General features: G+C 38.3%; 2 protein-coding genes across 6 annotated transcripts in view; both read right to left on the bottom strand.

The window, feature by feature from the left end:
* Positions 1-1,534: 1,534 nt before the first annotated feature.
* Positions 1,535-13,223, bottom strand: part of LOC111327250 (uncharacterized) — a 17,706-nt gene continuing 6,017 nt past the window's right edge. The window contains exons 1-5 of one of the 3 annotated variants that reach the window (XM_088757465.1): positions 5,599-5,967; positions 4,522-4,633; positions 3,116-3,983; positions 2,787-2,870; positions 1,535-2,059 (exon numbers count right to left, since the gene is read on the bottom strand). In XM_088757465.1, the coding sequence (XP_088613591.1) occupies positions 1,731-2,059; positions 2,787-2,870; positions 3,116-3,983; positions 4,522-4,581 (1,341 nt within the window). In that variant the 5' untranslated portion in view covers positions 4,582-4,633; positions 5,599-5,967 and the 3' untranslated portion in view covers positions 1,535-1,730. Of the gene's footprint in view, positions 2,060-2,786; positions 2,871-3,115; positions 3,984-4,521; positions 4,634-5,598; positions 5,968-13,223 lie in introns of those variants that run through there. The other 2 variants (XM_088757467.1, XM_088757466.1) reach the window with 2 other exon arrangements.
* LOC111327236 (uncharacterized) overlaps positions 7,547-13,223 on the bottom strand; it is an 11,736-nt gene continuing 6,059 nt past the window's right edge. Inside the window, exons 1-5 of one of the 3 annotated variants that reach the window (XM_088757462.1) lie at positions 12,651-13,223; positions 11,934-12,092; positions 10,238-11,270; positions 9,834-9,917; positions 7,547-9,255 (exon numbers count right to left, since the gene is read on the bottom strand). The exon at positions 12,651-13,223 is cut by the window's right edge and continues 91 nt beyond it. In XM_088757462.1, the coding sequence (XP_088613588.1) occupies positions 9,008-9,255; positions 9,834-9,917; positions 10,238-11,270; positions 11,934-12,092; positions 12,651-12,668 (1,542 nt within the window). In that variant the 5' untranslated portion in view covers positions 12,669-13,223 and the 3' untranslated portion in view covers positions 7,547-9,007. Of the gene's footprint in view, positions 9,256-9,323; positions 9,417-9,833; positions 9,918-10,237; positions 11,271-11,933; positions 12,093-12,650 lie in introns of those variants that run through there. The other 2 variants (XM_088757464.1, XM_088757463.1) reach the window with 2 other exon arrangements.

Below are 13,223 nucleotides of genomic sequence, written 5' to 3'. Positions count from 1 at the left end.
AAACATTCCTACTGATAGGATGTTTAAGAGTGTGTACTTACTGAGGGCTGAATCAGACACAGTGGATACTCAGTCATTCAGATGAAGAGCCATCAAGCGTCATTAAGCAGAGACTAAATAAATGTTCTTGATCAGACTCCTGGTGCCTTCCTTTTTCGCTTAGTCGAGCTGGTGCACCTCCATTGTGCAACGAGATCGGGTGAGAACCAAAGAGAACCCAGGATAATAGAGAGATTTAGCGCTGCGTTTACGTGAAACTGCAAACGTCAGCTTGCCCTTTCACGTTTTACGTAAAATAGCGTGAGCCTGGCTGCTTTGGTTTCGCGTGAGCTCACGTCATGGTTGATTCGAAGGCGCCTTTGTATGACTTACAAGGAATGGTTGTGGTGCCCTTTTTCTGGTGTTTAACTTCTAGTCTGTGAGGGTAAAAGTGAAGAACATCTTATGGACACGGTAAGCGCGGAACAGGTTAATTTCACGTAGAAACGGCTAAGTGCAACCGGCAAACGTGAAAAAATGGCGGGAAAACAAGGTCACGTGGTCACTGTCGCCGTTCACGTTTCACGTAAACGCGGTGCTAAATCTCTCTAATGAGGAAGCAAAAGACTAAAGAAGAAGTTATAAATGAAAAATCATCAATATAGCAAATCTTACTCCAATCAAAAATGTTTTGTATGTGAAAATAACTTGGTGACGGAATCTCTCATAAAATCTTAACTGGCCCAGGTTTCTTTAGCGGAAGTGCTCCGCCATATAAAATGTATGTCGACAATATCCAACATTGCAAATTCTTGTGCAAGTTTATATTGAATTCGAATCAATAGAATGACTTAATTTGTCTGCTTTTTAGAACAGACGTATGGTTGCTAATGAAAGTGAGAACGTTGGTATTAGATTAGTGGAAGGTGGTAATGTGAGTCCATATTTCGCGACCTTCTCGATCTTAGAAATATTAAAAGTATTCCCTCCGAGGTCACAACTAAAATCTAAAACTTTCTTGACGTGTTCAATAACCCCTCTATGGTATGGAAGGAAAATTCACTCACTTGCTTACCCACTCGCCCACTTCTCACTCACTCACTCAATTCTCTGATCTGATCAATTTGTTAAAATTCTCAGAATAAAGACATACCAGGAGGTAGTCTTATGCTAGGAACCTTTGATTTTATCATTTTATTCCGATCAGCGTACAACTTGGCAGAAAGGTAAATATCGATCTGCTGATTCTATTCGACTGATGATAAACGTTTTAAGTAAGCAAGCTTGTTCTTTTCGTTACAGGCACATGAAACTGAAATAAAGGTGTTTCTAAGAGGCTGTAGTGTAGCTATGTTGTTCTCTTTTATCGATCAAATAAAAATAACATACCCAGAGGTATTTGAACATTTCAAGGGGACACCGGTAAAATGGGATGTATTGTCTATCCATCAAAGAATTGTAACTAAATCGAATGTTAACTATATTTAAGCTTTGCATAATATCCTGCATGAGCACGAGTTTCTACGGTAGCTGGTGGATCAAATGGTTCTCACAATATTCTAAACTAATTTTTATTTACAATGCAACGAAATTACTCACAATATAATACAGTTTTCCTAAATTTAACATTTAGATGATTTTGAATTGTGTTTCAGCATATGAAACACCTCAAAACTGTTTCCTGGACAACAGAAGGAAGGTGGGTCAATAGGTCAAAGATCTTCTCCGTAAAAAGTAAAAAAAATTCGGTACTATGCATGCGGGGAATTACTGATTGCTTGAATGGATTGAATGACTAGAGAGGCGATATCGGGGCGGTTTACTCTACGACCATTCAATACGTTGACGAGGTCGGATACTGTCGCACATTTACAAGTTCCAAGTTTCAGCAACAACTTGCTGGTTGGACTACCGTTTTCTCTTTTGTATTCTATCTTTAGGTGACGTAGTTCATTTCTGCAGATCTTAAATGCAGCACCTACTTCTTGCCAACCATAGAAACGTTCACCCTTGCGTCGCACGTCCAATCTTTCTACAAGTATATCCTCAACATCTGGAGGTAGCTCGGACAATATGAGGCCTAAAAGATTGAAAACTTGTACTTAAAGAAGGTTGCCACAATTATAACTCCGATTTCCTCAGCAGCCTGAAATCTTTTGAAGTCGACTACAAGTGGGTATTGGTTCCGGCCAAGATTTGATGAATAGCCCCGATATGTGTCCTCGGGAATTTCAACAAATGATGTATCACAGTTACTCGATGTAGCGCCCTCGTTCCAGTGAGCGCCCCTTCGAATTTGTTTTGTGTTTTTTTTTAATAAGCGCCTCTTATACCAATGAGCGTCTCTATTCCAATTAGCGCTCTTATTCCGATAACCGTCCCTATTCTGTTTAAGTGATAGTACTTTTAGAGTACACGTACATTGAGATCAACCGTCAGGTTCATTTTCCTTAAAGAGCCTTATTGCAAAATTAGTGGTCTTCCTTTCAGTCTTTCTGTTATGTTCGTCTGTATACCTGAGTGCATATTTCCTTCGAACGGATGACGTTTTCTTTAAATTTTGCGGTAATTAGCTGGTCGATCTGGCTAGGAAGAATCAGGGACAGCAAGTCCGTTTTCCAGTCTTCCTGATCCTCTTTGGTAAAACATCAAACCTCTCTTTTTTTGGCGCATATGCTGCTCTTTCTCAATAACAAGAGAATCGCCCTGTTTCGAATAAGCGCCCTTCCTCAAACATTGGTTGAGGTACCATAAATCGAGTCGTTACGGTAATAGGATAATTTTTAAATTTGGATGCAGCCACTTACCTTTAAGTTCAACAGGAGAGGTAGACAGGTCGGTTGAATTCTTTACGTTTATGTGATCAGAGTTGTCAGAGGAGTACGACATTTCTACAAAGAAACAAAGAAAACTACCAGTTGGATTAAATGCAACGCAAAGTTAACGCTCTATGTGCATAGATATTTAAATCAAATGATTTAGTGTGCAATTTAGAACCAATAAGCAAGATATTTATTCATGCGTACAGATGAATTTTGTGACCAAAGAAAGACGTGGATAAAAATAAAAGGGAAACAAGAGTTATGGGTCTCTTTCATGTCTACAGTACATGTACATGCAATAACTTTCCGCCCACCTTCAATTGACTCTTCGCTCTCACTCAATCTCTGATAGCCCCGGCATTTCTTTTTCCAAATGATGTGTCTGACACTATACAGAAGCCACACCGCAATTACAAACAATGCGAAAATCAGGGCAATCGCAACAAACGCCACAACTTCGGCCCACGGAAAACCTCCTAACACATAAGTAATGTTTATAATCTGAGATCTCCAGGTGGTGTTAGGTGATGTTTCATGCAACACTTCAGGAGATATGTATGGTGTTGTGAAGTGTTTTGGCCTTTTCAACTGCTGTATCGACCCTTTAGGGCGTTGTTGTTCATTACTACTGAATAGCAATGACTTGTCGTCATGTTTCTTCTCCCAACGCTTTATTGTATACGGAAGGGAATGTGTTCTAGGAGGAGCCGACGTTGTGCGTGGTATAGCCGCTTTAGAACTCTTTGGCAAAACAAAATGTTCGAAGTCAATGTCATCCATTTTCGAAAAGTTTGAGTCATCAAGCCTCTCCGTCTTATAAATATCATTCACCTCCAAAGGAGACCAGGTGAGAACGTTTCCATTTCGGCCTTGGAGATTGTTAGTTCCTTTACCGTGTTTTAGGTGTGTAAGTTTGATTGCCTTCGTTGGCAAATAGGTTTTTCTTGGTATCCTCTTGGTGGCATGAGTTGCAATAGGCGCGCATATCACAATGGTATCAAGAGTCAATGTGCTGCCACATGGCGGCGAAAGCTTCATACCAGTACCACAGGGACGGCACGGCTGACATTTAATAGTGGTACTATCATTGCCGATCAACTTGTAATTTCCTGGTAAACATGTGTCATTGGTTGCTCCAATATCGTCCAGCCGCCACCACCACCACTGCCACATTACCTCGTGCTATAAACGGAGGGGATGAACAAACATAATAGTAATTTTCATTCAACTGGCCGTCACAAAGGATGTTCACAGTTGGCTTGTAAAGTATTTTACAATACGAGTTACACGGAAGATAAAACCAGCGATGGAATTACAAGCAGTTTAAGTTTCTGAGCAATGATCATTTGCATTCTAAAATGTTGGCATATGAGGGTAGATAAAGACGTGGATAACGTTTTCAATGCCTTCATAGAAAACTTGTGGTCGTTATGTAGATTTCAAATCAAACTCAACCAAATGTCAAGGGACAAATGCAATGCCCCATCCAGCGATGACCCCCCCTCCCCACTCCTTAAGTCAAGAGTACTTATCAACTTAATAACCAATTCCTATAATGATAGAATGTGTTGGAGTAACTAGGGACATTTTGAGTAAACAACATCATCGACTACCGGTGTAAGGTGATAAAATTGCAACGCTGAACAACTATTTCCACTGAAAACTTCACAATTAGCTGTTAAAACTATGAAATATTTAAAGTTGTGAGAGACTGACTCACCAATATCAGCACCACCGCGGCAAATAAGAGAAGCACAGTTCTCCATTCTGGAATCGCCATCAGTGTGGATGTCAGTCAATCGTATTCCAGAAACAACTGAAGCGATTCAATTCTAAGACAAAAAAGTTGTGTGTAGATTTGAGTTGAACTAAATATATATATATATATATATCTATATATATGAAGTCTGCGTTTCGATTTTTCCGTTCAGTTTATACGGTGCACGGTGCATGAAAGTAGAGCGCAATATGTGTGAGTCAGAAAAATGCAGACTACGCTTTCATCCCTACAAGCCTTTTTCGTGATTGCTCACTCAAATGTGCAATCATTTAGGGTGGCTATGCGGCTTTACCTCCATCCCAGTATCAGCACCGCACTGATGAGGTCCAGAAGGCCCAAACAGTACAGTCTGCAGTTATATCAAAGACACGACATTCATTTATTAATTATCATTAACCTTAAAATGCTTCTTAAACCCGTGTGTTTCTTGCGTGACCACCTTGATATTTACTTTTTGGAACATTGTATTTTAAGGGCATGCAAATGTCAGCTCATGATGAATTAATGACCCATCTAAAAAAAAAAAACAAAACAAAACATTTCCGATCATTTGAATCTCATACCGACACACAATTGTTTACCATGACAACGTTGTAAACAGCAAATATTCAGCCACGGCTTTATTCATGTTTGGAAACCAAGAGGAGAAGAACAAGGGAACATGGCGAGTTTATTCAAATGCAAAAGCCCAAGAACGTTTCTTTCTTTAAATTATGATCGAAATTTAGAAATTTTGAGTCAAGAATGAATTGCATTGTGGTCATTGGCCAATCAAATTGCGACACGCGAAGGAATCAAAGAGCGCACATTCTTGAACCTTCAATTCAAGCTATTTGGCTAGTCGTTTGCTTTCTTTTTGCTGCCAGCAGCTTTCTAGAAGGAAAGAGCTGAAATTTCAAACAAACCGGTGCCGTTTCCATGTGAAGTCAGTCTTGCAATCATGTTGACAAATCGATTACCGGCTAGAGCTCATCTGAATTTACAAACAAGGTCGACAAATATGCAAAGTAAAAGTACCTTTGTTTGGCTAAGTCAGATGGTTGTGTTAAGTACACCAAGACGGATCTATGCCAAACTAACCCGATGTCTCGGATGAAATGATACTGTTAGGATCATTAATCGGTTCCTTGTCGGATTTTCACTGGCTTGACTGCTAACGCATTCCGAGAGCCGGTTGAACTTGCTACCGAGGCCTGCTTCGGAACCCTCTCAGTTCGCGAAACGACTCGTAGAGTTCGCTATCTTCCAAAACGGTTGGAAGCAACGAATGCTAGAAGAATGCTCAGGGTGTATTGCAATATAACCAGAACAGAAACAGCACAATAATCCGCTTCACCAAATATTGAGGCCTAGTGATTACAATCTTTGAAACGGGGAATCCCCTTGACCACTGTTTTTTTATGTAAGTCGCAATAACATCCAGAGCCTCTGATGTCTTTGCTTTACCGCTGACATTTCGCTGGCTGTAAGATAATAACTTGGTTGGAGAAAATGAAAGAGTGTACACCTGAATAACGTGACTGTTATAGCAACTTCTGAAATTACCGCATACCAGGCCATGGACTGAGATTTTAGGAGTAAAATCGATCGAGGAGCGGAAACTCGCCAAAACGGTAAAAAAACCGAGTCTAAAGCCAGCCCTTACAGCAGTATATCTAAGTCTTAATTTAAAATGGCTTATTGCCGCCAAATTATGTGACGTTTTTTCTTATTAAAATCGTATTCTTCTTTTTTTTCTTTCCCTCGTATTTTCATTAAGTTCATTTGTTTCACGATCATCGTTTTCAACGGTATTCTGTTACCTTGTTTTTGAATAATTTCTTATTGTTTGTATATTCGTAGAAGTGTTTTAGCGTAAAGTTTTATTCATTCGGCTTTATCGTTAAACCGTGCTCAACCATTCAACCATCGTTTCATATCGTCTTGAGCCAGCAATGTAGCCAGGATCTCGTCCAACGTTTGTAAGTATCGTTATTGTCCATTATTTTCAGTGTTTCGTAGTTTGACACTTTCTATACAGTGTATACGCATACTTGTAGTAAGTAATTGTTTATAATTTTCTTTTAGCAACCGCTTCCCTTTGTTTCACTGTAATTCGTATATTAAAAGAGCGTGATTGATTTGGACATGTGCGAAGTGTTTCGGCCATTGTATGGCTTGTAATGTTTTGTATTATAGTACTACAGAAATAAAGTTTGAAATTAAAAGCAGATACCGTCATTTCCTTTGTGACCATTTCAGACTTCAAATAAGTCACGCAACTTTTTCTCTCAACTTGCAAGAAATATACTTTCGTCATTAACAACAAGCTTCAGTAACATCATCTACCTCTCTTAGTCTATTTGCATTGTAGAAAGATAAAATAAAGAAGGAATACGTCCTTAAATCATCTGATTCATTTGTTCGCTCGTAGTCGAACTCGAAGTCTTGATATGCATGTAGGTTTCTATATTCTTTCTCGTCGGTCCTCTTGTCCTCTCACTGTCAGACCTGCGTACCCTATTGACAACTGATTTCCTCTCTGACAAGATTGCGTGTTTGATAAAAATGAGGAGAAAACAGCAGTCCCGACCCTGTAAAAAGGTAAGCGCGAGACTACTGGGCACGAGTCGAATGGAAGTCAAATCCCAAAGGGAGCGTGTACTCTGATCACGGAGTAAGTAAATATTACACAAATGGCAGACGGTACGGTGTTGGGAGGGATAAAGGGCCATTTTAGAGATTATTTCTAAACCTAGAATTCAACTGATGTGTTTATAACAAAGGTAAGGGATAATTTTCCACATGGAAAGTGTATTTGACCAATGTGCCTTGTAGATTCTTCCATTATCTAATGCTATAATGTGCAGTTTGTCTCCAAACTTATCGTCAGTATGAAACGAGGAAAGCACCTCAAAACTGCAATTGTTTAATACTAATATTGAATGACTTGAGCCTTTATTTCATGAGGAAAAACACTCTGTGATAATTTGACCAGCTTACTTTTATTCATGAATTTTAGAATAACTGAACAATTGAGCATACGCAGACTTAAGATTCTGAAAGACTTAATTGACTTACTTTTTTTGTAAGTAACTGGAAGTTCTCCACTTGTTTATGAGAACTTCTCAACCAAAACTGTTTGTATGCAGCGTTGAATTGTGGGCTGTACAATTGTCATGATTTGACCTAATCTTAAATAATCTTAAAATTATAAAGGAATAATACAGTTTTTCTTTTAAGAAAGGGCTAGAAGACATCCTTCTAGTTTTTCCTACTATGACCAACTATTGCATTCGTTCTAAACTATTTCTTTTCACCACTTGATTATACTTTCTATTTAAATAGAAAAAATAGGCTAAGATACCTACATTGTAAATAAACATAACCTCATTTCAGATGTTCAAGTGGAGGCCTTTCTTTTAAAACAAATGGCACATTCCTAAAGTGACATGTAGTCCATTCACATTTCAACCAATAGTGGTTGAGTATTTTGTCACATTGTGATATCATTTTTGTATTATTTTCTCAAAACCATGTGTATTTACTTACATGTCTTAAATTATTTAATCATTATTTCCAGTAAAAGTCACTGAACATTTTTTCTCAGTGATGTCATTTTAAATTATGTTATCAAAACTGAAAACTGCAGTTAGTAATCGATGAACTTTGAAATATTATATGCCTTGATAGTATAGTATTTTTTTAAAACTGTGTTAAATAAACAAATGCGCATAAATACTGCACACCTTTAAATAGCTAGAGTAATTTGTTATGGATGTGTCCCTCTTTGCTAATTAGGCTGCTTTGAAAAGTAACATGCAACTCTACCATTTGTAAACTCAGCCTATTACCTGGGCATTGAGTTATATTCATATCCTTATTCTATGGCAAATTCAGAGATTTGTTAACTGTGAATAAAATCTCAGAGTAATAACAGTTTATTAAACTCTCGTGCAGTAACTTACTGAATCAATGAGTTATGATACAATGAAAACTTATTAAGATCGACTATGTACATTTCTGTATACATTAAGTACAAGTTATCTACACCACACCAGAACATGCATCACATTTGTTAAAAATACTTAAAAGTGAAAAAGTCTTCGGTGCACTTAGTTCTACAGGCAGTAACGTTTCTGTAAAAGTACAGCTGGTCTGATTTGTGCCTTAGGGTGTAGGATCAGGTATCGTCTAGGTGTGTTGTTAGAAGAGGATGAAGAGAGTGGTTTAAGTCCTTCATTTTGCACATATACTCTTTACATATCCTATCTCTTCTATATGCAAGGGTCTCTACAATCACTTTGTATTGAGAATAGAATTTACATGGCAAGAATCATGTTTACACAAAATACTTGCCAAACCTGCAAATATGAAAGGGTTAGATTGCCATTATACTCTTTAGAGTGGCATTTGGGTCAGTATGCTTACTTTTGTTCTCTTTTTTTTAGTCCTGTAATGGATGAAGTAATTTAGCAACAGTGAGATGTGGATACTTGGCTTTGAGTATTTCCAAAAGTTGACAAGTTGGACTTCCTTCTTTTTTCTTCTTCAAGTATTGAAGATCAAGTTCATTTATCTCCATTACCCTTCCCACTTTTTCAAAGCCACATTCAATATGCCCTTTTAGGGGCACATCAAGTGCTTTAACAAGTATGTCTTCAACATCTTGGGATATGTTGGTCAATTTTAAACCTGTAGGAATTGAAATATATTGAACTAAATTGAATATTACTCATCAATGACTGAAGGTTCAAAGGAGCTGCAAACATCCATTTGTCACATAAATATTATTTACCTTTTGCAAGAGGTGGTCGGTTTTCTGAGAGCAAAGCTGAAGGAAAACTCAGTGAGCTCTGAGAAACATAATGCCCAAGAACAATTCTCTTAGTCTGAATTTCAGCCTTCTCTTCCCTTTACCCCAAGGGGGGGCGTGGGAGAGAGATGGCTGAAATTCAGACTACAATTCTCAGAGCATATGACTGCAATGAATGGAGCCCATTGCTTATGCATCCAATAAACAAAAAAGTGAAAGTAACGTCAGGAGAGGGAAGTTACATGTCGAATATGGTCATGGCTGGTTCCAAGTGTTCTATATTCCAATTTTCGACAGCAAGTAAAAGCCAAAAAAAAAAAACACATTACAGCTCTAACAACAACAAGGAGGAATTAATTACAAACAAAAAAGGACTATAAACAGAATAGTAATGCAAAAACTTATTTATTTATTTTATCATGCATTTCAAAGCACCAATATAAATATGAAAACTCACTTTCAAGATCAACAGAAGCTGTGCCATCTGCATAGGTTGTTTCATTCAAAGATTCATTAATGTGATTGACTAAGTCAACATAATCTGAAAAATTACAATGGGAAGTTTCAAGACATCATTGATTAGAATTTGGATCTCTTTAAATGATCTGATCATGAAAATAAATCACACCAAAGTATCTACAACTGATCATGTAATGTATTTACTTTAAACTGTACTATCTTGTGGTAATGATAAATATTCTGCCTCATTATCTCTCCCTAATTTTCCCATACAGTTCACGCCCTGTGAAGAGTCGATATGTTTGACTTTTTGTGGACAATAGGCCTGTTTTCCTGTATGAAATAGCAGAGCAGGGCAGAACCTTGTGCTTCTAAGTTTTCTCTCTGAACTGCATGACATACCTGTTTGAGGTGTTGTGTCACAAGGTACTGACTCAAATCCTCCATAGTTGCGATTTATGTACTGTGCACAACAGGTCACCACAATCCCACTTGTTTGGTGTCTACAGCATATTATCAGCAAACCAATGGAAGTAAGTGCAAAAATTCCAAATATCACTGCAAGTGAAATTAACACAGCTGTCAGGTGTTTAATGTTTTCACTAAGGTAGCTTACAGCCATTAGCCATGTTGGCTCCACAGCATTGCCATTGAGAAGAGTTCCAAATCCCTTCAGTGGTCTTGTTGTGGTGGTGTTGAGGGTACTGCTTGAGATGATTTGAATAGGATGTATTTCTTTCTTGGCCATATTTGAAGTGCTTTCGCTTTGTATGGCTTGCTGCACCTCAGTTGTAACTTTTGTTCTCGTTAAATTGGATACCATGACCTGTAAAAGCTGTTTATTTTGTTGGTCTGAGTTGTTGCCTGAAGGACGTGTATGGTGTGGCATTGGCGTAGGTGGTGTCATTCTATCAGGCATTTGCAGACTTTGAGAATTTGTTACATCTAATTGTTGAGGCTTGCTTTTCCCATTTTCTATTTCTTTGGTGCAGTTTGTTCTCAAGCATTGCCTAAGATAAAAGCACTCCACCTCAGCAAAGCGTTTCACTGCACAGCAAGTTGAGCACTTTTTACAAGAGTCAACTGTATAACCCCATTGGTAAGTTCCACGAGGACAATCTCCGCAGTGTGCATTTGTCTCTGATGTGCATGGGCTGATGGTCTCTCTTGGGTGACATGTCCTACACGTTTTACATGAAGCACTATCACGTCTCTCTTTATAGCTTTGGGATGGAAATATCATACAAGTTACCGAGGCAGCATTTTGCTGCAATTTACTGCCACATGGTGGTGCCAGTTGGTGACCTGGGGCACAGTTTGGGCAAAACTGACATCCGATTGTTGAATTTTGGTCATCAAGAATAGTGTAGGATGATGTTGGACATGTTCCATTAGAATTGTTGTTAGCTTGGGGCGATTTCAGTAGAGTCAACATCTGTGTGAGAAGAAAACGAGATGTTAAAGCACTTCAACCACATAGCCTTTATACAGCCATCCCCTTCCCCAAATTTTTTTATCAACGTGGGTACCGGTTGTACATTGGCTACTACTGGAATATTTAGGGAGTTCATTTGTCATCTGCAATCTCCCCTCCCCTTGTAACTTCTTCAAGAAAATGGTTCAAATCCAAAGTTCTTTATTTTGTTGGCTCGCTTTGAAAAAATGCAATGTAAAGGCGGTTTTCTTTTTGGGAACCGATCAACTTACATTACTTCCCAAATATCTTAGACCTGCTTTTAAATCGCTACATGAACCCAGTTTACACTCTCGTCAGAAACAGGAGTCAAACAACAAAGTGAAAACCCAGGTATACATACGGGACCTAGATGAGCTGTTTTGGGGCACCAAACCATACAGATAGCGAGATCGGTGGACCACGAGTAGCTAGAAAGTTACCAAATCAAACTAATAATGTTTAAATGTTTGATTTAAATCCTGTATATCAACATTTCAGTGATGGCGTGACACTAGAAAATACGCATTTGATAATCGCGTGCTCAGTGTGCAGTTTTGATATAAATCTGGGTCTAAGAATTAGATTAAAACTTGTTTAAAGTTCTGTGCTCATTGTCGGTGGAAATTCTAATTTGTCACTTACATAGAAATTTATTAGAATGAATAAGATGGCCAAGATGATAAATTTCTTAATTAGTTTTTGGTTCTTCGTCGGCCGGGAAGTGGATGGTGTTCTTCTAATCACATTGGCGGGATTTCCTTCAGGCTTCATCCTTCTTGAACTTAAAGGAAGTACTGAAGCCTGCAATCACAAAAGAGCGAAACTACTTAAAATCTGACAATGTGACATAGCGAGACAGACCTTTTCAAAAGGAGTTAATGGCGGTGTCAGTGATCCGTGAATAGTCTCGAGTTGTTGACTTTAAGAGAGCCGAATTTGATCACCTTATTGTTGAAGTCTTCCATATGCAAGTCAAGTAGAAGGCATCATGTCGTACAAATGTTGTCATTGGTTCATAACTGACACAACCGGTAGACTCGTACCATATTTTCATATAACAAGATGCTCCCTTGCTAACACAGTATTGAGTAATATACACTAGTAAGCAAACTGTGTTTATGTAGTTCATTCTTCTAGTCTTCCTCTTTATGCCCTTTTTAACTCCTTTCCTAGCTCGCGTTTTAAATAATGGATCGTGCCAATCAACTTTAATGATTAAGTTAGTCTCACCGCAGCAGTGTCGAGTAGGGCGTTTAGTTTGTACATAAGGGTCGAATTACATAGTGCTATTGCTTGATAGCGCAGGTAACAACCAAATATTTCTGTGCAAGCGCGTGAGCTTCCATCATAGAATAATACCTTATGATGTCTTCCCATCTTTGCACTGCTCTGGAAAATTATCCTTGATTTCTCTCAGAAAACTTTTAAGTTTAATTGTTTAAGTTAGAGTGATATCCCTCTTTGAAAAGTGGAATAACCTTTGCGCATTTCCATTCCTGAGGGAAAACACCTGATCTGATGGACTGATTAAAAATAGAACACATAGGATCAGCTATCAGATCGGCGCACTCCCTAAGAAGTCGCGAAGATATCATATCTAAGCCTGTGGCTTTCGATTTACAAAGCTTAGACAAAAGTGAGAACACTTTAGAAGGATTAATACATTTTAACTCAAAACGTTTGTCAGTTCCCTCAAGGTAATGTAGGTGTGATGGACCATTATTAGAATAAATCTGGCCAGCAAGCTTGGGTCCAATAGAAGAAAAGTGATTGTTAAAGGCATCGGCCAGCTCAGGAGGACCGTAAATAGAGTTACCGTTGCTTTTGATTTCTTTTATGGAACAATTATTAGTTTTCCTCGACGTGAGCTCATTTACAATCCTCCAGGTCTGGCGCGAATTGCCTTCGTTTTCATCTAATGCCCTTTTATAA

This window comes from Stylophora pistillata, chromosome 4 (assembly GCF_964205215.1).
Source record: "Stylophora pistillata chromosome 4, jaStyPist1.2, whole genome shotgun sequence".
Classification (NCBI taxonomy): Eukaryota; Metazoa; Cnidaria; class Anthozoa; order Scleractinia; family Pocilloporidae; genus Stylophora; species Stylophora pistillata.
The sequence above is the reverse complement of the archived record's forward strand: the minus strand, read 5'-3'. Positions and strand labels throughout refer to the sequence as shown.